At 56.0% G+C, this 25013-nt stretch overlaps 1 protein-coding gene across 2 annotated transcripts; it reads left to right on the top strand.

The window, feature by feature from the left end:
- Positions 1-1295: 1295 nt before the first annotated feature.
- LOC311614500 (neuronal acetylcholine receptor subunit alpha-7) lies at positions 1296-23344 on the top strand. 2 transcript variants are annotated; one of them, XM_084869349.1, is made up of 10 exons: positions 1296-1405; positions 1610-1749; positions 13190-13234; positions 15524-15633; positions 17352-17431; positions 17674-17841; positions 18873-19067; positions 19859-19945; positions 20378-20487; positions 20792-23344. In XM_084869349.1, exons 1-10 carry the CDS (start codon positions 1360-1362, stop codon positions 21323-21325), a joined length of 1515 nt encoding a protein of 504 aa, XP_084725475.1. In that variant the 5' UTR covers positions 1296-1359; the 3' UTR covers positions 21326-23344. The 2 variants fall into 2 exon arrangements, with proteins under 2 accessions (XP_084725475.1, XP_084725476.1); XM_084869350.1 differs by lacking the exon at positions 19859-19945.
- The last annotated feature ends 1669 nt before the right edge of the window (positions 23345-25013 follow it).

The raw sequence follows: 25013 nt of genomic DNA, 5'->3' as shown, positions 1-25013 counted from the left end.
AATAAAAAAAAATAAAGAAAGGAAAAGATGAAGAAAAAGACAAGAAGGTACATGATGGTGAGAAAACCCTAGACCAGTGGTCGGCAAACTGCGCTGTCACACCCCTGCCTCTCTTCCCAGACCCCATGGCTGGCTCGGCCGTCCCCTCCTGCTTCGAGGGGGGCCCTGGCATTTGGTGCCACCCCGGAGCCGGCGCCAGATGCGGTTCAGACAGGTGGGCATTGCCTCTGCTGCCTCCCCCCCAGCTGTGGGCTTGAAGGTCCAGGAAAGCGCCCCCTCCTGGGCGCGGGGGACCCTGCGGCACCCAGCTTCCTGCCACCAGCTTGCTGTGGGCAGAGGAGGCGGAGTTTCTGCCAGTTCAAGCCCCTCCTGTTACCTCCCCCCGAACCACGCCTCCCTCAACACGGAGGACTCGCCTTGGTCCCGACCCTCCACCCTCATCCCCTAACTGGGGTCCCTGGCACTGTGCTCGCCCAGGCTCACCAACAGCCCAGCTCGCACCCCAGCCTTCCAGCCCCACCTTCCGCATCTCCTGCCGAGAGGATGGCACAGAGAGAGGGTGGCAGAGAGAGTGGCAGAGAGAGGGTGGCACAGAGAGAGGATGGCACAGAGAAAATGGCACCGAGAGAGGGTGGCACCGAGAGAGGATGGCACAGAGAGAGGAGGGCACAGAGAAGATGGCACAGAGAGAGGGTGGCAGAGAGAGTGTGGCACAGAGAGAGGATGCGGGGGGGGGTGTCCCTCACACAACCCTGTAGCTCCCCCCCCAGACCCCAGACCCCCTGAGCACCAGGCTGGGATGCTGGGAGGACACCGGCTCTGGTGTGGGAGGCAGGGGAAGGGGGGGAACCCGGCTCCAGGTCGCGGACACCCAGCCAGCCAGCCAGCCAGCGTGGAAGAGGACTGAACCCCAGAATAACCCGGCTCCCCCCCTCCTGCTCCCCCCCCAAGGCTTTGCCCCAGGTCAGCTCCTGTCTGAGCCGGAGGAGGGAGTGGAGCGGAGACAGAACAGCGGCGCCGGGCATGCACCTCGCAGGCCTGGCCCCTGCCCTGCGGCGGCGGCGGGAGGTCTCCCTGGAGACCAGCGAGCCGGGGTGGGGCGCACCCCCCACCCGGCACCCGGCACCCGGCACCCCGGGCTGCAGTTCCCCCGGTGGCCGGCTGGGCTGGGAGCCCCCCTCCCCGGGTGGAGATGGTCACGCGGAGCGGCCGGGGGAGGCGGGGCGGGGCGGGGCGGGGGCGCGCGTGGCTCTTTAAAGGAGCGCGCGCCGGGCGGGCGGAGCGCAGGGCGGCCCCAGGCGCAGGCCCGGCGCGCGGACGGCTGACAGCGGGCGGGCGCGCCGGCTCCGGGGACCCACCATGCTCCGCTCGGCCTGGCTGGTGCTGGCCGCGGCGCTGCTGCGCGGTAAGCCGCGGGGCACCTCGCACTGCGCTCCTCCTCCTCCACGGGCTCCCGGGCGCAATCCGGCTAGCTTTGGGGTCCCTACGGGGGAATGGGGAGGGGGGCGGGCTGCGCGGGGCGGGAGGCTGGGGTGGCGGGCGCGGGTGGGGAGGGGGCGTGCGTAAAGACGCACCCCCGACCGGCTCTCCCCTCCCCTCCCCTCCCCAGGGTCCCTGCAAGGCGAGTTCCAGAGGAAGCTGTACAAGGAGCTGGTGAAGAACTACAACCCCTTGGAGAGGCCGGTGGCCAACGACTCGCTGCCGCTCACCGTCTACTTCTCCCTGAGCCTCCTGCAGATCATGGACGTGGTGAGGTCCCTCCCTGCGCGCCCGCCTGGCCGCCGCTCCCCGCCCAGGGCTCCGGCGCCCTGGGAGCCAGCCGCACGCTGGCTGGGGGGGCATGGGGAGGGGCGTGCGAGGACCCCAAGCCGGCCTGCGGGCCGCTGCGGGCCTCAGTCACCCCGCCTGCCCGGGAGGCACCGGTGCCGCCGCTTCCCCCGGGCCACCTGTGCCTGGTGCCCAGAAACTCCGGGAGAAAAGTCTCCTCCCGGCCGGGAATCCGCGCAAGAACACGCCCCCGCGGCGCCCATCTCATACAGAATTAAGTGCCCGCGTGCGTTGGTTCCTTTGGCCGTTTCTAGATTGTTCTGCTGGGGGGCCATCCAGTTCCCATGGGCAGAGCCTGGCTCTGGGCTTTGTGGTTGGTTCCTGTGCCCAGGCAGGGGGCGAGCTGGGAGTATTGAGGGCACCCCTCTGCTCCCCAATTCCAAGGTGTTGTCTTCTTGCTGAGTGAGGGTCGTGCTGACCGTCCTGCTGCTGGGATGGTGAGTGAGGTGTGCAGCCTCAGGCGCCCCTGGGTGCCCCTCCAGACGGCTGTCCCGGGCCCGCGGGCTCCCTCCCCGGCGCTCTCTTCCGTGGCCAGGTCTATGCCATCGCTTGGCTGCTTGGCTCCGTCCAGGCTGCTCTGAAATAGTCCGCTTTCCACCGGCCAGGCCTTCCCGGGACACAGCAATGTCACCGCGTGTTTCCTGCCTTGTACGTGGGCTGGAGGGGGTGTGTCTGGAGGGGGCACTGGATTCCGCTCCGGGGCGCGTGGGGCTCAGCGTGGAGGCGCCGCTGTTCCCAGATGCCATCGCTGGCTCGGCCGTCCCCTTCTGCTGCCAGGGGACCCACAGGTCTGGTGCCACGGGGGGAACTGCAGCCGGGGTGCCAGGGGGAGGTGGGCCCCACCGGCTTGTCTCCAGGGAGACCTCCCGCCACTGCCGCAGGGCAGGGACCAGGCCCCCGAGGTGCAGGGCGCCCGGCGCCCTCCGGCTGGAAGGTCGCTGATATTCCGGGGAACACGGGGTGCTCTGCTTTCGGGAACGGGGTCCCCAGGACCACACTCAAGAAGACAGGAAGTCCCGGGGCCCCTCTGGGCTCCCATCCCTCCGGCTCGGGAGGCAGGGCTCTTGGGGGGGGGGGGGGGCACACAGGCGGGACAGCCGGTGCTGCCATCGTGTGGCCGGTGGACGCGCAGCTGGGGTGGGGTGGGGGGCCGGCACCTCCCAGCTCCCTCTGTCTCCTCCATGCGGCTGTCATCAAATATCAGACCTGGAAGGTCTCTGATATTTGTTTCCAGGTCTCTGATATTACGGGGAACAGACAGACCCTCCCAGGGGTGAGAGGGTGCAGGGGTGAGGGGGTTCAGGGGTAAGGGGGTGCATGGGGAGGGGAGGGGAGGGGTGTGCAGAGCATGGTGGGAGAGAGGCCCTGCCACAGCCACAAGGCCAGGTGAAGACGGCGTGCTCAGAGCCGGCAGAGGGGGCCACACCAGTGGGTTGGGTGAGAAGGCAGGTGACATCTCATAGCCCTGCAACCAGGGAGGGCGCGGAGGGCCAAGGTGGCCCGCCATAGGAGGGCGCTGTGCTGCGCTGCACGGTCCTTGCCCGCCTGTGAACAAAGCCCAAGGCGCAGGCAGACACGGAGCAATGGCTCCTGCGTGCGAGACAGGCGGCCCCCAGGGACCAGCTATGGGTCACACGCCAGAGCAGGAGGCAGGACAAGGGGCCGCGGAGGCCGAGGGCCGGACCGGCCTGAGCACCATGGGTCTCGGCCCTTCCCCCCCTTCTTCCCCCTCATCCCCTGGGGGGCTGCGGCTTGGCCCACCTGCGAGGTCACCGAGGAGGGTCCGGGCCTGCAGCACCGCCTGGCGCCGGCGGGAGCGGGAGCGCGAGGAGCAGAGTGGCGTCTGTACTGTCCACGGCTTCCCGCCTTCCCGCCTCCTCCCAGAATGCAGTGCGCGGGCGCCCCAGGCTTCCTGCCTTCGCGGCTCCTCCCAGAATGCAGTGCGCGGGCGGACGCCCTGAGCGCACGCGCACGCGCACGCGCAGGCGCAGGCTCGCCCTCCTGTTTCTGCAGCCGCCTGCACATGGCGCCCGCAGGTAGGGGCCCGGCTCGAGGCCGCTTCTAGACGGGAGCACTTTCTCCACCGCAGACGAGACAGAGACTCTACAGAGGCGGCTGGGGAGCTGCCCCAGGGCACTTTGGGAATGCTCCGCGCGGAGGAGCCTGGGAGCAGCGCTGTGCACATCTGGGTCCCCTGCACGGGATGGCGGGGGTTGGAGGGGGGCGCTGTCCAGGTGCTCGGCCTCCCTGCGAGGCCAGTGCGGTGCAGTGCCCGCCTCGGCAGTCAGACCAGGAAAAACACCAAAAACACCAAAAAAGGCACCAAAAGATTGGAAAGGAAGACGTCAGACTGTCACTGTTTTCAGGTGGCATGGCCTTCGGTACAGAAAACCCTGAAGACGCCCCCAAAAAGCTATTAGAACAAATGACTTCGGCGAATTTGTCGGAAACACAAGTCTACAGAATCGGCTGCATTTCTCTGGTCTACGCCAAGAGCGAACGATCAGGAAAAGAAAGGAAGAAAACGGTTCCATTTACAATCCTCTTGTGCTTCCAGAATCAGGGGGAGCCAATGGCCACAGCCGGGCCCAAGACATTGCATTCCGGCGCCTCCTGCAACACGAGCCTCGGAACACATACGCATCCTCTGCGCGTGGCCCGGAGGCCACGCCCGTGACCGTGACATGGGCTCTCACAGAGGCCCGCGCAGCCGCAGCCCATCCCGGGTCAAGGGCCACGCACTTCAGAGTCCCCGGATGCACAGGGCAAAGACTTGCCCAAGAGGAACTGAGGGCCCTGCCGGGCCCTGGCCGGGTAGCTCAATAGGAACGACAAACCCATGCCTCTCAGAAACAACAGAGGATGCCACGATCACGCGAGAGGCGTGAATTATCGCGAGACGCTGTGGATCTCGCAAGAGGCAGAACTATCGCGAGACGTCGCCGCCAGTACCGCCTCCTTGAGCGTCGGTGACTTCTTTTGCAGAATCAAGTCCGCTTTATTATCTATCTATCTATCTATCTATCTATCTATCTATCTATCTACCTACCTACCTACCTACCTATCTATCTATATCTATCTATCCCGCTTAATTTATTTTAAAGCTGTAACGGGCCATCGGGGACCGTCCTGAGATCCTGGGGGAAAGCGGAGTCTGTCTATCCGGGGACTCTGAGATATGTGGGCCTTTGACTTCCGGTCGGGTGGGAAATTGGGAGGAAGTCTGGCCTGGGACGAGGTTCTCTCCGCTATTTCAGTTTGGCGGGGCGTGTGTCCATGGGGACGGGCTGTCTTAGAGGCTGCGCCCTTGCCCACCCCCCATCTTCTTACTGTCCCCCCCTTTTCCCAGCGGAGGATTCCACGCTGGCGTGATAAGGGCATGACCTGCTGTGGTCGGCAAACTGCGGCTCGCGAGCCACAGGAGGCTCTTTGGTCCCTGGAGTGTGGCTCTTCCACAGAATGCCACGGCCTGGGCGAGTCTGTGTGGGAGAAGTGGCGTTCGAAGAAGGAGTTTAAGTTTAAAAAATGTGGCTCTCCAAAGAAATGTCAATCGTGGTGCTGTTGGGTATTGGGCTCAGTGGACTCATGAGTTTGCCGACCACGGACACATTTTTGTGGCAGATCCTTTGGGTGGCATCGCTTTACGCCACACATCAAGTGTGGTTGGTCAAGTCTGCTAGGTGGTTCTTGGGGGTTCGGCCGTCAGTCAGCGCTCGTAGTTTCTACTTTTTAAAACCCAACACCCGGGCGAGGGAGACGGACAGGTGAACCCGGGGCTCCCGCATGGGTACGTGGAGCCCGAGGGCCTGCACCCAGGGCTGCGGATCCGCGCGGGAGGGAGTGTTCTTCCGGCGGGGTGGCGGGGAATGGTTGCAGAGTGTGTTCTAGAGACACACCTTCCAAGGTGGAGCGTGGGGTTGTTTTCGGAAGGAGGGGTGCAGAGGATGAGGTATCTAGGGGGCCTCTGCAGAGTTTAGATGTTTTGCCCGGAGCCCCAATCTGGCAGCAGGGGGGAGGCTGCGTGCCAGGGTGGTGGTGAAGCAGCAGAATCAGCTTGCCGTAGCAGATTTTCCTAGAAGTGGAAACAGTCCAAACCATGGCATTTGTATCCCGTCCAGCCGGCATAAGTGATGGATAGAGGCGAAGAGAAAGAGGCGTGCTTCCATTTGGAAGACAAAGCATGCTTCTCCAAAGGAGCGCTTTCTGTGTGTGTGTGTGTGTGTGTTTGGGGGGGGGGGCTTGGTGAAGGACGAGGTGGATTCTGGGAATCTGTGGTGGATTTTACGGAGGAGGGATGTAGCTAGGTCTGTGTTTAGAGAGGATGCTGAGGGCAGTGTGTGTGGGCTAGATTATAGAACTCTATAGTCTACTATAGATTAGAGAACTCTGTAGTCTACTATAGATTAGAGAACTCTGTAGTCTATTATAGATTAGAGAACTCTGTAGTCTACTATAGATTAGAGAACTCTTAGTCTATTGCAGGTTATAGGAATCTATGTTATAGATTATAGAACTCTAGTCTATTATAGATTATAGAACTCTGTAGTCTACTATAGATTAGAGAACTCTGTAGTCTATTATAGATTAGAGAACTCTTAGTCTATTATAGATTATAGAACTCTATAGTCTACTATAGATTAGAGAACTCTGTAGTCTATTATAGATTATAGAACTCTATAGTCTACTATAGATTAGAGAACTCTTAGTCTATTGCAGGTTATAGGAATCTATGTTATAGATTATAGAACTCTAGTCTATTATAGATTATAGAACTCTGTAGTCTACTGCAGATTATAGGAATCTATGTAATAGATTATAGAACTCTAGTCTATTATAGATTATAGAACTCTATAGTTTATTATTGATTATTAGAGGCCTGGTGCACGGATTTGTGCATGGGTGGGGTCTGGTGGGGGCGGGGAAAGGCCAGAGGCGGTTGGCTTGTTGGCTCCGCCCCCTAGTCAAACTCCTGGTTAAGGGGACAATTTGCATATTAGCCTTTTATTATATAGGATAGGAATCTATAGTCTATTATAGATTATAGAAATCTATTGTCTATTATAGATGATAGAACTCTACAGTCTATTATATATTATAGAACTCTATAGTCTATTGTAGATTATAGAAATCTATAGTCTGTTATAGATTATAGATTATTGGAATCTATAACAGGGTATAGATTATAGAAAGGAGGAGAAGTGTAAGGGGATGAGGAGGTCGAAACTAGAAGAGTCACCATGGGAATGTGTAGGAAAGGACAGATGGCAGGGGCATCTGGGACCTGTTATCTGTGATACATAACTGTGTGTATAAACTTCACGTCGCACATAGACAGATTTGTTAAGTGACAGACCCTAAATTACCCCTGAAGGCGTGCCCTGACTCCACGCGATAATTAATTTACTTCATGGGCCGGGAATGAGATAGATGTAAGACATCATTGGGAAGAGATGCAAATGGGAGGTGCTAAACTGCCGGCAGTTCCCGCAATATTTCTTTCTAATTGGTGCTGTTTAGTCATTCGCCGGTGCACACGCATCGAGAGGCCATTCCAGGGTGGATTTGCATAAGAGTAGCGCACAGTTATGCAGGCGTGTTCAGAAGGCAAGTGACTGAGCATGAACAGTGCAACCCAGCTCATCCTCACACATACATGTACACCCCACACATACATGTACACCCTCATACATACATGTACATCCTCACACATACACGTACATCCTCACACATAGATGTGAAGCGCATCATCATGCCGGACGGTGTGGGGTCTTCTGTAGACTCAGGATTGCAGGCTCTCCTGGGAATCTCTGGCCCCAGACAGTGGCACCCCGTGGGGGTGCGTTTGGGGTTTGCTATGGCAGAGGGCAGGCACGGTGGGGAAGCCCAGGACCCCAGGGGTGTGTATGTCACCGGGTACCTCTGTGGGGGCTCTCTGTTCTGGTTGGTCACACTGACAGGTCTGCATTTGCTAGCCAGTATTTAAACGTGCTGCCACTCTAACTCAATGGGGTCAGGTGTTAGCTATGAAAACCACACACCTGAACACAATCTACGAAGACGGTCCCAGGAGCAATGAAGTCATTGTCCTGGTAATGATTTGAGTGGTGTTATTTTTTTAAAATATTTTTAAAATTGATTTTAGAGAGGAAGGGAGAGAGAGAATCATGGATGGCTGCCTCCTCTTCGCCCCCTACTGGGCATCATGCCTGCAACCCGGGCATGTGCCCTTGCCCAGGAATCGAACAGTGACCTCCTGGTTCGTAGGTCAACACTCAACCACTGAGCCACACCAGCTGGGTGAGAAGTGTTACTTTTTAAGACTACAAACCAAAGTAAACAATAAAAAGGATTAAGGAGGTAATTACCCAAATTATGATCACTCAAGACATCGGTACACCCCTCCTATCTTTTCCCTGGTGTAGAGAAATACCTAAGTATTAAAATGGCCCTAGCTGGTTTAGCTCAGTGGATAGAGCATTGGATTGCAGAATGGAAGGTCCCAGGTTTGGTTCTGGTCAATGGCACATGCTTGGGTTGCGGGCTCGATCCCCAGTAGGGGGGGGGGTGCGTGCAGGAGGCAATAGATCCATGATACTCTCTCATCATTGATGTTTCTATCTCTCTCTCCCTCTCCCTTCCTCTCTGAAATCAATAAAGAAATACATTTAAAAATATATCTATATATTAAAACGGTCTAACAGCATTATGGCGCCTTAAACAATAATTAGCAGGCATTAATCTAAAAATGACACAAATAGGCCAAGTCCTAAACAAATAGGAGCTTTAAAATGAAATTGTATTCTTGTCCCACTATTACATAACTCTCATCATCATTGCATATTCAATCCCTATTCCAGTTCTTTATTTTAGAAAACGTTTAAAAAGCATTTATTGAAATGATTCATGATGCAGCTAAGCCTGGTTGGTTATTTTTAAATTGTGTCCCAGACATTGTATGTGAAAAATTGTGGCGATAATTTTGGGGGGGGGGTGTTTTGAAACTACTCTCCAATTTATAGTTGTTTCTCTTTTTAATTTTTTAATTTTTATTTTTTTAAAAAAATATTTTATTGATATTTTACAGAGAGGAAGGGAGAGAGCTAGAGAGCTAGAAACGTCGATGAGAGAGAAACATCGACCAGCTGCCTCTTGCATACCCCCTACTGGGGATGTGCCCGCAACCAATGTACATGCCCTGGACCGGAATTGAACCTGGGACCTTTCAATCTGCAGACCGACGCTCTACCACTGAGCCAAACCGGTTTCGGCTGTTTCTTTTTAAAAGAAACATATTTTTATTGATTTCAGAGAGGAAGGGAGAGGGAGAGAGAGATAGAAACATCAAAAATGAGAGAATCATCAATTGGCTGCCTCCTGGTTCAGAGGTCGATGCCCAACCACTGAGCCACACCGCCCGGGCTCTCCAGCGGTTCTCACCGTCCTCCTGGGAGGTTGGTGAGAGCCCCTGGCTCCTCACTGCGGACGGCAGAAGGGCAGTGCTGGGCTAAAGCTTGTTTACCAGGCCCTTCGCCACGGGTCCCCATTTATGGTGAGACGTGTGTTACCCCTCGCAGTCCTCTCTGGCTCTGGGACATAAGGGGGCGCCGAGCTCTCGGCTTTACAGAGGGAGTTATGGCACCTCTGCCGCCACAGGGATCTTCCTTGTAAACTGCCTTTCAGGCCGCCTTCTACTCAGAGAAGGGGAAAGTCATTTGGAGCCTTCTAATAGAAATTCCCATGATGTTTGCCCGGCTGGTGTGGCTCAGTGGTTGAGCACCGACCTAGGAACCAGGAGGTCACGGTTCGATTCCCCATCAGGGCACAGGCCCGGGTTGTGGGCTCCATCCCCAGTGTGGGGAGTGCAGGAGGCAGCCGATCCGTAATTCTCTCTCATCATTGACATTTCCATCTCTCTCTCCCTCTCCCTTCCTCCCTCTGAAGTCCATAAAAACGTATTTAAAATATTTTTTAAAATGCATTTTGATTTAAGCATCTAATGCTTTTTGAAATCAATCTTCTGGAAGAGCCGTGCATGGGCCGTGGCGTACGGCTCCCCTGGCGATGCGTAAAGTGCTGTCTTGCATTTTCACGGCCATTATTCTCCCTGGCTCCCTGGGGCTCTGCGGCTCCGCCGGCCCCTTCCTCCCTGCTTCTGTGCAGGTGCCAGGAGAAACCGTGGCCATCCATCTCACTGTCTACATTCCCGTTGGCACGGAAAACCGCTGGGTAAGACGAACCCCATCTGCGTGGCACTCTGGCGTTTAGAGGGAGAATGACTCCTTCTTCCTCATTCCTCTCCTCTCCCTCCCCCCGGTTTAAAGAGGAGAACGTGGGGAGGGTGTTTTTCCCTGAGTCAGCGAGATATTTAGAGCTGACAAAAAAAATTTACGTTCAGAATAAGAAGCCAACCCCTACCCATCAGAAAGGCAAAGGCAGGCGATCGGTAGAAAAAATGAAGCATGAGGTCCTCGCCTGTGCTTGTCATCCTGGGGATGTCAGCAAGTGAGACCCTGAAAATAACGGCTGAACCTTGAATAGAGTGCATTTGTCTCAACATCTCTCTCTCTCTCACGTGCACGCACATGCACACACACGCACACGCACGCACACGGCAGCCAGTACCGCCACTGCTCCCATTCAGTCATGGGGGCGGGTGGGGGCACCCCCACAGTAACTGTGTGTGTCTCAGTCCTGCCGGGTGCTCTGCAGGGAGCACAGGGTCAAGAGGGAGGGAGCTGCTTACGCACAGTTGTTTTAATGCATCTTTACTGATTTCAGAGAGGCGGGGAGAGGGAGAGAAACATCTAGGATGAGAGACTTATGAATCGACTGCCTCCTGCACGCCCCCTCCTGGGGCGGAGCCCACATCCTGGGCATGTGCCCCGACTGGGAATCAAACCGTGACCTCCTGGTTCGTAGGCTGGCACTCAGCCATGGAGCCAGGCTGGTGTGGTGCTTAAGCACAGCTGTGAAACGAGCCACGCTCCTGGCCCTGCCCACGGCGCAGGGTGAGGGCTGAGACGCAGTCTGTAATCTGCCGTTTGAGCCACGAGACACCTCTGCCCGCCATGTCCGACTCGGCCCATCGCGGAGACGGACACAGAAGAAAGAGGGTTCCCTCGGGTGTCTGTGCAGCACACACGGCCCCAGTCGCTGGCCTGGGACTCAGAGTCTCTCAGCTGCTCTCTCAGGAGAGCGGTGAAGTCAGCATTTTTGTAGTTGTTAGACGTCACGAGCCTGCGTCCTGGATCGTAGCTGTGTCCGGGAGGCTCATCCACAGGGCTCTCTACTCCTGGTCTCTTCCGCCCTCCTCCCCGCCCCCTGCCGCAGCCCAGGGAAAGCCTGCCTCTGTCCTCTCCTGTGACGGTGCCCTGCTCCTGTCTCCAGGGCCTGTCACTACTTGAGGTTACGTATCACGTTGAATTGTGTGACCCCCCCCCCACCCCATGAGCTCAGGGACAATGTACCTGTCATCCTGGCGTAAATGCCTCCAACAGGAAGTGCTCCATCAACATTCACTGAATGAATGCGAGGGAATTCGTGAATGAAGGAGTGAATAACCAATGAGTGAGTGGATGTATGAATGAGTGAACAATGAATGAGCGAGGGGATGAATGAGTGAATGAATGGCTGGAAGACTGAATGGATGGAAGATTGAATGGATGTGTGAATAATGAGTGAGTGAATAATAAATGAGTGGATGAATGAGTGAATGAATGGATGGATCTAACCCAAGTCCCATTTACTTATTTATTTATAATATATTTTTATTTATTTCAGAGAGGAAGGGAGAGAGAGAGAAACGTAAATGATAAAGAGAGAATCATTGATCGGCCGCCTCCTTCACGCCCCGTACTGGGAATCAAGCATGCCCCCTGGGCATGTGCCTTGTCTGGGCATCCAACCGTGACCTCCGGTTCACAGGTCAATGCTCAACCACCCACCGAGCCACGTCGGCCAGAGCCCAGGATCCCTTTGGTAAGGGCACTAATCCCAGTCACAAGGGCCGCACCCTTCTGAGCTAATCACCGGGCAAAGGTCCCGCCTCAAATGCCCTCGCCATGAGGGTGAGCTTTCGGCGCAGGAATCTGGGGAGGAAGGAGGGGGTACTGCACTGGGGGGCGGGGCGGGAAGGAGCTCTGACACCTTGTCATGGAGCAGGCAGAGAGCCGAGAGGCTGCGCCAGCCAGTGGACGGGCGGGCAGGCCGGGGACCCACTCCGGGATGCAGACAGCAGCCCGCCTGCCGGTCCCGTGAGCTTGTCCCCTGGAGGCGTCCCTACCTGGCACGGCGACAGTGGCCGCTGGCTGGCTGTGCCGAGCTGATGCAGTCGAGATGCCGGCTCGGCCCCACGCTGCGCGCTCCGCAGAAAGCCCGCTCCGCTGTAATGAGGTTTCAGGCGGGGTGCTGGGAAGAAGAAAGCCTTTTAATTAGATCGGTAGCAATCAGACTCCCAAACCGCAGAAGCATTTTCCCGAGCAGACAGGCATGATGCAATTAACAGAGCCGGCCACCTGCACGGAACACCGGCTGGCACTTGAAGTCCATTCCAAAGAGCAAGTCCTTGCCCAGCTCAGTGGTCGAGCGTCCACATAGGAATCACGAGGTCAGGGTTCGATTCCCGGTCAGGCCACAAGCCCAGGGTTGTGGGCTCCATTCCCAGTAGGGGGTGTGCAGGAGGCGGCCAATCCCTGATTATCATCATGGACATTTCTCTCTCCCTCTCCCTCTGTCTCCTTAAAATCAATAAACTTATACTTGGAGGTTTTTGGTTTTTTTTTAATATTGGACTTTGTGCCCATTTTAATTTTCTAGTTATATAAATTATTTTAAAAATAGAACAATAAGCTAAGCCATTAGCAGGTGCCACCTCCATGTGGTGGGGTAGCAGGGTTTTCATTTTTCTTTTAAAAAATATATATTTTATTGATCTTTTACAGAGAGGAAGGGAGAGGCATGGAGAGTTAGAAACATCGATGAGAGAGAAACATCAATTCACCTGCCTCCTACACAACCACCACGGGGATGTGCCTGCAACCAAGGTACATGCCCTTGACCGGAATCGAACCTGGGGCCCTTCTGTCCAAAGGCCGACGCTCTATCCACTGAGCCACACCGGTCAGGGCAGGGTTTTCATTTTCTATTTGTACTTTCAGCCTTTCGTAAGGGCTCGGTGATAAATGCGGGTTACCTCCAAATGAAGAGGGCAGCTGGACTCTGGGGCAGTGCGGCTCAAGCAGGCTTGGCGCCTGCCACTTCCCACCCATCCCCGCAGTCCCAAGAACCGGGCTGCTCTCAGATGGCGGGCAGGCCCTTGTGCAAACCGTATCCACCAGTCACAATCTCTCCTTTTCCCTTCCAGGACGAGAAGAACCAGGTCCTCACCACCAACATCTGGCTGCAGATGGTAAGTGGAGGACCAGGGCAGCCCCCGCCCTCGGATGGCCCTGCCCTGGCTTCTGAGACGCTCGTGTGTGGACGGTAGGGCAGCAGAGGTCCCGGGAGAAAAGCCAGGCCTGTCGTCCTAGACACCAAATGGTTGCAGGTTCGATTCTCAGACAGGACACCTACTTAGGTTGTGGGTTCCATCCATCCCTGGTCTGGGTGTGTATGGGAGGCACCTGATTGATGTTTCTCTCTCTCCTCCTTTCCCCTTCCTCTCCCTGTAAAAAAAGTCAGTGAAAACATATCCTCGAGTGAGGATTAAAAGGGAAAGATTTGGCGATTTGAGCGGAAGGGTGCTGATTGTCAGGAGAAGCCCAGGGCTGGATGGTCAGGCACCGTTTGAGTCCATAAACACACACACCCTCCCTGCCTGGAGGAGTCCCGGAGACCTGGGCTCTCTCAGGCACAGCTCGGTTCTGATGAAGGCATCCTCCACTTCGTCTGCTTTAAAGCTCATCCCTGTCATCGCCTTTACTCATTCAGCTGCTCCCAAGCCACTTCCCATCAGGCCGGGCCATGCGCAGTGTAAAGAAAGGTTAAAGCCCGGCCGGCAGTGGCTCAGTGCTCGAGTGTCGACTGATGAACCTAGAGGTCACCAGTTCAATCCTGGTCAGGGCACAGGCCGGGGCTGTGGGCTTTGCTCTCCCAGAAGGGTGAGGGAGTACAGGAGGCAGCCCATCGATGTTCCCCCCCCCCTCCACCTCCTTCCTCCTTCCCTTCTCTCTAAAACCAATACAATATATTTTTAAAAAATACACGACAGATACAAGAGCAGCTGCCGGTGGAAGGCCGGGGTTCTGAGGGAGGGTGGACATGGGGACAGGAAATGGGGCTCCTGGGGTCTCACGTTGCTGAATTCCTGCTCCCACATCTACGTGCACCTCCTGGACGCCAGGGCCCCCCAGCGGATGCTCCTGCAGGGGCTCCACGTTTCTGTGCTTCCCGAGGACAGAGGCAGGAAGGCGAATAGTGAGAGCACAATGAGTTCCTCCTGACCAGCCGGTAGGATCTTGCTTTCCCACCGTCCTCCTCGCCCTTGCTTCCATCCGGCATTCCGGTGACTTGGCCTGGAGGAGGGGTAGGCGGCTGATGTCATATTTGCCTCGTTCTGGTCCTTGGAGGAAGCGAGGGGGTGATTTGCTCTGTGGCTGAGTTTATTGCTTCGGAGGGCCTGACAGGCATCATCTGGTTTGACCCAGGAGAAGCAGCGCAGGCACCGTTTCCTTTCTGAGGGGCATTCCGGCCACGCACACGCTCCCCGGGGGCCCCTTTGAGAACGGGACATTTGTCACCGAGTCATGAAAAAATGTCTGTCTTCTCCCAGTGTGCAATGTCGGTCATTCCTCTTGGTTCTCGGTTTCCAAGCTGCCTTATAATAGTCTCTGTTCTTTCTTATCTCCTGACTCTAATTGTGGGCCTGATAGCTAGGCTCTAAATCACATTTCTTTCTTTTAAAATACATTTGTATTGATTTCAGAGAGGAAGCGGGGGGGGGGGGGGGAGAGAGAGAGAGACATCCATGATGAGCGAGAACTATGGATTGGCTGCCTCCTGCGCACCCCCGCCCCCCTCCTGGGGATCAAGCCCTCCACCTGAGCATGTACTCTTGACCAGAATCGAACCCAGGACCCTTCTGTCCCGCAGGCCAACGCTCTATCCATTGAGACACACCGGCCAGGGCACCCGTATTTCTAACGCGTTTATCTTGTTCATTTCTGAACTCTGTCACTTCCCATTGGGCTTCTAGACAAGCAAGCCGTGGCTTGCTGGGGGCCACGCTAGCAATCCGTAGTTAGAGGTGATGTTTCTTTCTTTTCTTTTCTCTTTTTTCTTTTCTCTCTTCTCTTCTCTTTCTCTTCTCTTCTCTTCTCTTCTCTTCTCTTCTCTTCTCTTCTCTTCTCTTCTCTTCTCTTCTCTTCTCTTCTCTTCTCTTCTCTTCTCTTCTCTTCTTCCTTCCTTCCTTCCTTCTTCTTCCTTCCTTTCTTTCTTTCTTTCTTTTCTTTCTTTCTTTCTTTCTCCCCCGCCCCCTTTTTTAAGTTGATTTCAGAAAGGAAGGGAGAGGGAGATAGAAGCATCCATGATGAGTGAGAACCATGGGTGGGCTGTCTCCTGCACGCCCCCTGCTGGGGATGGAGCCCACAGCCCGGGCCTGAGCCCTGACGGGGAATCGAACCGTGACCCCCTGGTGGTGTCCTAGGCCAGTTTCGGGGGTCGGGGACATACGTGCTCCTGACGGCACTGTGCGTGTCAGTCTTGGACAGATCACTACCTGCAGTGGAACACGTCGGAGTACCCGGGCGTGGCGACCGTGCGCTTCCCCGACGGGCAGATCTGGAAGCCGGACATCCTCCTGTACAACAGGTGAGCCCGCGGGGAGCAGCCGCTGCCACTCGCCCCTTTGCCTGGTGGTCAGCGTGCGTGCGTGCATTGCGTGGGTGTGCCTGGTCCCGTAGCTACAGTTTGGACCAGCGCTCCCACTGGGCGCTGTGAAGGGCCTCTGAGAAGGCAGGAGGCGAGGGGTTCGTCTGTAACCCGAGGCCGCCTGGTTGGTGCCCAGGCCGGTCAGTCTCTAGAAGCAGGGTGGCCCAACCCGAGTAGCAAACGCAGAGCATCTGGGTGCAGTGAGGCCGAGGAAGTGACAAAGAGCGAACTATGTTTCAGAGAGAGGGGCCTCCACCGGCCGGTGCGGTCAGTTAGGGAGCGCCGACCCAGGTGCCAAGAGGCTCTCGTTTGAGGCCTGGTCAGGACCCACGCGTGGGTTTTGGGTCAACCCCCAGGAGGCAGCCGATCGACGCTTCTGTCATCATGGACGTCTCTCTCCCCCCCCCTCCCTTCCTCTCTGGAATCAGTAAACGTATATAGTATTTTTTAAGAGAGGCCGGTTGCTGCAGACCAGCCGTCTGTCCTGTGGGAGGGCTGCTTCATTTCCCTGGCGGTGGCGGCCGGTGCTGCCAGCCAGCTGGCCGGGCAGCCCGCGGAGAAGGCTGCTGCCAAGGAGGCAGGCCTGCCAGGTGCTGAGCCAGGCCTTTCTCGATGGCTTCCTTCCGCGCCACCTGAGCCTGCGGTTCCAGGGTTTCCTGAACGCAGCTGGGGGCGGGGGGGGGGGGGGGCGCAGGTACGGCTAGTCACGTCTCCCCCGTTGGGCGGAGGAGAGGCCTGGCTGGTGCTGGGGGTCAGCAGCCCAAGGCAGGATGGCTGGGCCCTGAGCTGTGCTGTGCGGGTGGCTACATCAGCCTCGGGGGAGTGTTTGGGTTTTTATGAATTTATTTTATTTTATTTATTTTTTTGAAACTTTAAAAAAATATATATATTTTATTGATTTTCCACAGAGAGGAAGGGAAAGGGATAGAGAGCTAGAAACGTGAGAGAGAAACATCGACCAGCTGCCTCCTGCACACCCCCTACTGGGCATGTGCCTGCAGCCTACGTACATGTCCTTGACCGGAATCGAACCCGGGACCCTTCAGTCCGCAGGCTGACGCTCTATCCACTGAGCCAAACCTGTCTTGGCTATTTTTATTTTTTAAAATATATTTTAATTGATTTTTTTTTTACAGAGAGGAAGAGAGAGGGATAGAGAGTTAGAAACATTGATGAGAGAGAAACATCCATCAGCTGCCTCCTGCACGCCCCCCATGGGGATGTGCCCACAACCCAGGTAACATGCTCTTGACCGGAATTGAACCCGGGACCCCTCCGTCCCAAACTGGCTTCGGCTTTATGAAATATTTTTAGATACAAAAGGAAACGTTGTGGTCTTAAAAAAACATATTCTAAAGCTTACGGGTTCGATTCCCGGTCAGGGCACGCACCTGCTTTTGGTTCAGCCCCCAGGAGGGGGCTGGTACGGGAGGCACCTGACAGCTGTTTTGCATCGAAATCTCTTCTCCCTCTCAGCCTCTAAGAAATGGGGGTGGACGGTGGCCCCTGGGAACCCGTCCCCCAGGCCGGCCGCGTAAGGTGCGCTCAGACCCGGGGCCCGGGGACCATGGCAGCCCCCCCGAGCTGCCGGGACACGGTCCTGACAGCCGGGGGCACCGGGGGCGGGGCCGGCTCACGGAACCTTTTCCCGTTCCCAGTGCTGACGAGCGATTTGATGCCACGTTCCACACCAACGTGCTGGTGAACTCTTCCGGGCACTGCCAGTACCTGCCCCCAGGTGAGGCCGGGCCCTCGGTGCCCCTGCGGAGTCAGGCGGAGGGAGGGGTGTCCGTCCTGCTGCTCCCACGAGCCGGGAGCCAGTCCTGAGCTCGGGGCGGGGCCCCCCCCCAGGCGCCCTCTCCCGTCGTGAGGGGTGAGGGATGCCCCGGCTGGGAGGCCGCTGTGGGTTTGGGGCGCGCCTCGGCCCCCCCCCCCCCCCCCCCCCCCCCCGTGCGCTCTGACGGGCCGGGGCCCACGCAGGCATATTCAAGAGCTCCTGCTACATCGACGTGCGCTGGTTCCCGTTCGACGTGCAGCAGTGCAAGCTCAAGTTCGGGTCCTGGTCGTACGGGGGCTGGTCCCTGGACCTCCAGATGCAGGAGGCGGATGTCAGCGGCTACATTCCCAACGGAGAGTGGGACCTCGTGGGTAAGCCGCGGCCCGGGGCTCGCTGACAGCCGGGGATTTTCCACTCTGCTTCCCGGAGTGTTTACGGCACCCGGCGGCCCTCCCATGATTCACCGGGAGCTGGAGGGTCAGACGCCAGGGCGACGAGAAGATTCAGTGCCTCCCGGGACCTTGGTGATAAACATTTAAAGGGGCCGGCGCTAGGATAGGCGTCTGTACATCTTCAAACCCTCTGTTCCTGCAGTTACGTGGGGCAGCAGCAAATTGCATTATACCGGTGTAACGTTCACCATGTGTCATTATGGCGCTCAGTCCATCTGGGTGGCACGTAACCAGCAGACTTTTATTTCTCACGGCTCTGGGAGCCTGGGCGTCCACAGCCGAGGACGATCTGGTGTCTGGCAGGTCTGGTGTCTGGAGAGGGCGGCTTCCTAGCATGGACAGAGGCCCCCTCACTGTGTCTCAGTGGCAGAGGGGCCTCCCGTACAAGGGCACTAATCCCACGCCTGAGGGCTGCACCCGTCTGACCCAATCGCCTCTCAAAGGCCCTGCCTCCTAGCCCCAATCACCTTAGGGGTTCGGTTTCCACCTATGAATTTTTTTTGGGGGACACAGACATCCAGTCTATAGCCCATGTAATTCCAGTCCATCAAAAACCCTGCTGAGCTGTTCAAATATCACTAACATACCCCTAAAGAACTTTGGTAAACCAGGAGGTGTTCATGCAGACACCAGTTACCCGTATTTTTTTTAAAAAATATATTTTTTCTTGATTTCGGGGGTTGGGAGGTGGGTAGGAACATCAATGATGAGAGGGAATCATTGATCGTCTGGTTCCTGCACGGCCCCTACTGGGGATCGAGCCCTCAACCCAGGGAATGGAACTGTGGCCTCCTGGTTCACAGGTCCACACTCCACCACTGCGCCACACTGGCCAGGCCCCATTTTTTTTTTTTTTTTGGCATAAACACCAAGGCTGGGCGTGCGTGCGTGTCACGCGTTCAAACGAACAAGCAGGTGACGTAGTCTCCTTCCTCCCCGTCCCCGCCGAGGCATCCCGGGCAAGCGCAGCGAGAGGTTCTACGAGTGCTGCAAGGAGCCGTACCCCGACGTCACCTTCACGGTGACCATCCGCCGCCGCACCCTCTACTACGGCCTCAACCTGCTCATCCCCTGCGTGCTCATCTCCGCGCTGGCCCTGCTGGTCTTCCTGCTGCCCGCCGACTCCGGGGAGAAGATCTCCCTGGGTGAGCGCGGGCCCGCCTCCCCTGGGAGGACGGGACCGGACAGGGGAGGGCGCTGCCGGGGATCAGCACCGCGGACAGCGCCCGCAGGGGCTGGGGGCGGGGCCTGTGACGCCAGCCTCCCCGAGGACACAGGCTCCCGGTATCACCAAGCCCTCAGGAGACACCCTAGCAGCCTCTGATCCCACAAGGAGGGTGGGAACACCCAGGAAGGGGCCAGTTCTCCCCTGGGAGCCTAAGGTTTCTCCCCTCCGCCGCCCCATTCTGCTTTTTTATATCCTTTTATTGACTTCAGAGAGGAAGGGAGAGGAGAGGAGGTGGAAGCACCAGTGAAGAGAGAGAATCATGGGTCTGCTGCCTCCTGCACGCCCCCTTCTGGGGAGGGAGCCCAAAACCCTGGGCACGTGCCCCGACCAGGAATTGAACCGTGATCTCCTGGTTCGAAGTCGACGCTCAAGCCCTGAGCCACGCCAGCCGGACTGGCTGTTTCCCGCCTCACGAGGCCTCTCCCTACGAATGAAATAAGATGAGACACCGGCACTCACGTCACAGATGCACTTTGTCTTGTTCTAAAGTTCTGGCGCCTAAATCTGCCTCCACCCGGGGCTTCTCTGGAACGCGGGTACAGGACGTGACTGTCCCCAGAGAAGCACAGAAAACCAGGCCCCTGTTCAGGAATGCCGTAGGCCGCCTGCCCCTCCCTCCCCCCCTCTGGTGCTCGGAGCCTCAGGGCAGGGCCCCGCTGGGCGGGGTGAGTCCGCGGCCGGTCTGTCTCAGGCCCTCTCTCTCCGCAGGGATAACGGTGCTGCTCTCCCTCACGGTCTTCATGCTGCTGGTGGCCGAGATCATGCCTGCGACATCCGACTCGGTGCCCCTGATCGGTGAGGCTTCCTGGCTCGGCCTCGGAGCGCGGTGCCCGGCTCCGCCGCGGGGCTGTGTCTCACTAACGTCAGCGGCCGTGGCCTCCGCTCACCCGGGCACGGGCGAGGGGTGGGGAGCCCAGCTTTGCAGTTTGGCTCTAAGATGCAGACACGGCCCCTCCCTCCCTCCCTCACTCACTCCCCTTCGTGCTTGTTCTGGAGGTTCCGGAGCCAGAGACTGTAGCGTTAGAGATTCACCGTGTTCGCTGTGAACCACGCCCCCCCCCCCCCCCCCAGCACCTCCCTCCCAACGGGAAGGCGCGCACCGCCATCCTCAGCAGCTCTTTCCCGGGCCACTCGCCGGAGGACACGCGTCTCGGCCGGGACAGAGCTGAGGCCTGGCCTCCTGGGCCCGCCCCCCGCTCCGGCCTCACCGCCGGCCTCTCTCCGCAGCCCAGTACTTCGCCAGCACCATGATCATCGTGGGCCTGTCCGTGGTGGTCACCGTGATCGTGCTGCAGTACCACCACCACGACCCCGACGGCGGCCAGATGCCCAAGTGGGTGCGTCCCTCCGCGCCCCCTGCAGCTGGGGAACCGGGGGGCGGGCTCACGTACTTAATCTTTAAAAACATATTGGTTATTGATTTCAGAGAGGAAGGGAGAGAGAGAAACATCCGCGAGGACAGAGGATCATGGGTCGGCGGCCTCCTGCACGGCCCCCTACAGGGGGCGGAGCCCGGAACCCGGGACTTGAACCGCGACCTCCTGGTTCCTAGGCGGACGCCCCACCTGAGCCGCACGGGGCAGGGCTGGTGTTTGGGGGTGGCACCGCCGCCCCTAATTCCCCCCCGTGTCTGTCCCCCAGACCAGGGTCATCCTCCTGAACTGGTGCGCGTGGTTCCTGCGCATGAAGCCGCCGGGGGAGGACAAGGTGCGCCCCGCCTGCCAGCACCGCGCCCGCCGCTGCAGCCTGGCCAGCGTGGAGCTGAGCGCCGTGGCCGCGCCGCCCGCCACCGCCAACGGCGGCAACCTGCTCTACATCGGCTTCCGCGGCCTGGACGGCGCCGTGCACTGCGCCCCGACGCCGGACTCCGGGGTGGTGTGCGGCCGCCTGGCCTGCTCCCCCGCCCACCTGCACGAGGAGCACCTGCTGCACGGCGGGCCGGCCCCCGAGGGCGACCCGGACCTGGCCAAGATCCTGGAGGAGGTGCGCTACCTGGCCAACCGGTTCCGCGGCCAGGACGAGAGCGAGGCGGTGCGCAGCGAGTGGCAGTTCGCCGCCTGCGTGGTGGACCGCCTGTGCCTCATGGCCTTCTCCGTCTTCACCATCCTCTGCACCATCGGCATCCTCATGTCCGCGCCCAACTTCGTGGAGGCCGTGTCCAAGGACTTTGCCTAGCGGGCGCCGGTGCCAGGCTGCGGGGGGACGCGCGGGGGTGGGGGCCGGGGGCCGGTGGCTGTCAGGCCCATGGTTACGTCTCCTGGAAACGCTCACTCAGTCTTAGGATGCCGGTCAGCACGTGTTTTTTTTTTTTTTTTTTTTTTTTAATCCTTTCAGCTGGACATCTCCGGAGCATCCCCCAGGTCAGCGGGACCCCTGACAGGGCCCGGGCCTGGTCCCCGCTCCGGGAGCCCTGGAGGCTGGGACAGCTGCGGGGGCCCTCGGGCTGGTACTGCATGCCGCCTACACGTCCCTCGCTGCCAGGCTCACGTGAGCACCCCGCCCGCTTCTGCCCGTGCACAGCCCTCGACTGGAATGCGCAAGAATAAGCCACACGCCCTCCATCCCCACCCCTGACCGGGGAGGGGACGTCCAACTAAGCCTGGGAACCTGACCCGCCGGTTTACGGCGATTCAGCTTTCAGTCCCAGAGAGAGACGGCAGAGAGGTTCGCGACCGCTGGCGTAGATGATCTAGCTGACAGCAGTCACGTCGCTTCTTCCCATAGTTCTTATTCTTTAATGATATCAGAGGGAGACTCAGCACAGTATCGCCTGTGCTGCTGTCTCATCCAGTAACGCTCAGAGCCCAAAGGCTTTCAGCCCTTCTCTCCCCCCACCCTCCCACCCCCACTTTCAGGGTCTTTAATTCGCTTCTAACCCTCGAGATGGAGCCATCAGGAGCAGAGATTTGATTTTTCAGAGCAAAAGAAACTGCTTAAGTGTTTCCAGCCATTTATTTCACTCCTTGCTGGGTGATGCACATAGACTGCTTTTCACCAGGGATGGTGGCTTGCATATGCTTTGTGTGTGTGTGTGTGTGTGTGTGTGTGTGTGTGTGTGTGTTTGTCGGTGCGTGTGCACCTGCTCAGAACGGACACGCTGTTTACAACAAAAGGGATAAAAGAGCATCCCAAATCACACCGTCCTCAAGAGCTCACCCATTTTACACGGGACAAACAACACACAGTATTTCCTTCCTCTCTCTGTGTCTCTTTTACCAAAGTACCTTCAGAAACAAGCAGAGTGTTTTGATGTATAAAGAGAATGCTTCAGCCCTGACCAGTCTGGCTCAGTGGGTAGAGCAACAGTCCTCAGACTGAAGGATCTGGGATTTGATTCCAGGTCAAGAGCACATACCTCAGTGGCAGGCTCAATTCCCCAGTCCCCCGTCAGGGTGTAAACATCTCTCTCACAATGATGTTTCTCTCCCTCTTCTCCTCCCCTTCCTTCCCTCCATTGTCTCTTAAGACAAAAATCAATGGAAAACATATCCTTGAGTGAGGATTAAGAAAGAAAAAAAAAGAAAACACTTCGTTTCTTCTTGCTATCTGAAAACTGATCCCTACTACAAATTTGCTTTTGAAAACAGCCTTTGTGGTTTTGTATTCTGTAGAGAAAAACATAGACAAGTGGACAAAATAGCTTGTATTTTGACCATCCCGGTAACTACTCTGCCGTTTACAGATGCCGTAAGGAGGAGGAGGACGTGTGGTTAGAAAAGGGAATGCCTGAAAGCAGCAGCCGTTGTCTTAATTAATTTGCCTGTGCACTTGGGAATCTTGCCGTCTTACGTCTTGAAATGTTTTTATTTGTTTATTTGTCTTTTGATGTTATTGATTGATTGGCATATAGGAAGTGTAAAGTTTCATGTTGTCAATGTATCATCTTTTCCTTTGTAGATGCTGGAGTTTGATTCTAGTTTTAAAAGACCTTCCCCATTCTGAGATTATAAATAAACTTACTCATATTTTCTTCTAAATCCTTAGGGTTCTGTTTGTTTACATCTTCTAACTCCCTGGAATTCATTGGTTGCAGGTAATGGAGGTAAAGATGCGATCATTTTTTCCCCTAAATGGTTGGTCACTTGTGCAGTAAAATAGATAACCTACATTTTGGTGATACAATTACAACCCTTTCCCCACCTGTTCAAAATGCCACCTTTTTGTAAGCTAAATGCCTTTAAATGTTTGGCTCTATTTCTGTTTTGTTATCCACGAATGCCTTCAAATTTCTCAGGTTTTATTCATATCAGTATCAAATAATCACAATAACATGAATATCTGCAAGTCAACACTCCCCTCAACTAATCCTACCCCCACCTCTCTTTCACACACACACACACACACTGAGTGGCCAGATTATTATGTGTTCAGAGATCTTAACAATCTGGCTACACTCTCTCTGTGTGTGTGTATTTATTTATTTTTTTAAAGTACTTTTGAAAGTTACCACTTATTCCTGGAACAGTTCATACCAGATACTATACAAAGTGCTTTTCGTCTCAAACCTTCTTCATAACCTTTTGAATAGATGATATATTTCCAGATGACAGAGAAGCAAACCAGAACACATAAAAATTGGCTAACTTAATCAAGGCCTCCCAGCCAGTAAATGGCAGCCAAAACGATGTTAGGAGATGCCCCACCATACCGAGCTAATTAAAATAAATGTAATCACTCAGCAAGACTCACCCACATGACTCACTAATTGCCACAGTTTTGCTTTTTCCAAAGATGAAAAAAAAAATAAAAAAGAAGTTACCTTGTTCTGGTTTGTCCTTATCATTACGTAAACATATCAACTGATATGTAAACACATATATGCACGTACAAAACGATCAACTTTTATTTTGACTGGTGAAAGGAGTTCTATTCCACTTACATGCTCTCTCATATTGTGCTAAAATATTCTGTCCTCTCCCAGTCCCAGAGCACCCAAGCCATTTAACTCCCAGGAGGCTGAAGCAGCCGACAAGATATATAGAATTCCATCTGGAAAAATACTGGCTACTAACCCCCTCTGATGGCAAAAGGCACACTGGTGTTTATGAATCTCCACTTCAGATTAGCTTTATCGATCGTTCCTATTTCCAGAAAGGTCATGTGCCTGCCGGATGTCACAGCCCCTGATCTGGACATCTTTCTTGCTTGTCCTCATTTCAGACTGTCCCGTCCCAGCTGAGATTTATGTTCTACGAGGGCTTCTCCCGCTGGGCTTGGGAAAGACAGCCAATGCATTATCCCTCGTGGCTATTTCACAGTTGACTAGACCTCCCTCCAAGAAGGACAGTTTAGCCCAGAAGTGATGGATCCCCCGAGTCTCTACAATGCCCATCTGGGATAACTAGGATTCAAAACAGCAGATGTTAGCACTTCACGAGAGCAGCTGAGGACAGACACCCTGCCCCTCGGAAACCTCGCTCGGGCACGTCATTTCTTCCAGTAGCAGCTGAGGCAGAACCAGACAGGCACCAACTTCCACTAAGAGGTATTTCTGAACATAAGAAATTCAGAATTTGCCTGGCCAGTGTGGCTCAGTGGTTGAGCATCAACCTATGAACCAGGAGGTTATGGTTCCTTCCATTCCCGGTCAGGGAGGCAGCTGATGCTTGATTATCATCATTGATGCTTTTTTTTTTTTTTTTCCTTCTCTCCGTTCCTCTCTGAATAAAACTATAATTTTTAAAAGAGGAAACTCGGAACTTAATAGCATTTTATCCTGGGAAACAGCTACCACCTGCAGGGCCTGGCAACCCTCAGAGGAAAGCATTTTGAGAGACGTGGAGGATGGACTGCAAAGTTCTAATTGAGCTTTATTTCCCAGGCTCGTTAGATTAAGAAGGGGGGGGGGCTTGCCTTCACAGTG

This window comes from Pipistrellus hanaki, assembly GCF_964339955.1.
Source record: "Pipistrellus hanaki genome assembly, chromosome: 21".
Classification (NCBI taxonomy): domain Eukaryota; kingdom Metazoa; phylum Chordata; class Mammalia; order Chiroptera; family Vespertilionidae; genus Pipistrellus; species Pipistrellus hanaki.
Note: the sequence above shows the minus strand (reverse complement) of the source record. Positions and strands in the feature narration are given on the sequence as shown.

Bases quoted from the DNA above. Each gene is read 5' to 3' on its own strand.
- LOC311614500 (XM_084869349.1), top strand. From the start codon at position 1,360: ATGCTCCGCTCGGCCTGGCTGGTGCTGGCCGCGGCGCTGCTGCGCG. The intron at 19,946-20,377 runs GTGAGGCTTCCT...CTCTCTCCGCAG, and splicing joins CGACTCGGTGCCCCTGATCG to CCCAGTACTTCGCCAGCACC. The intron at 20,488-20,791 runs GTGCGTCCCTCC...TCTGTCCCCCAG, and splicing joins GCGGCCAGATGCCCAAGTGG to ACCAGGGTCATCCTCCTGAA.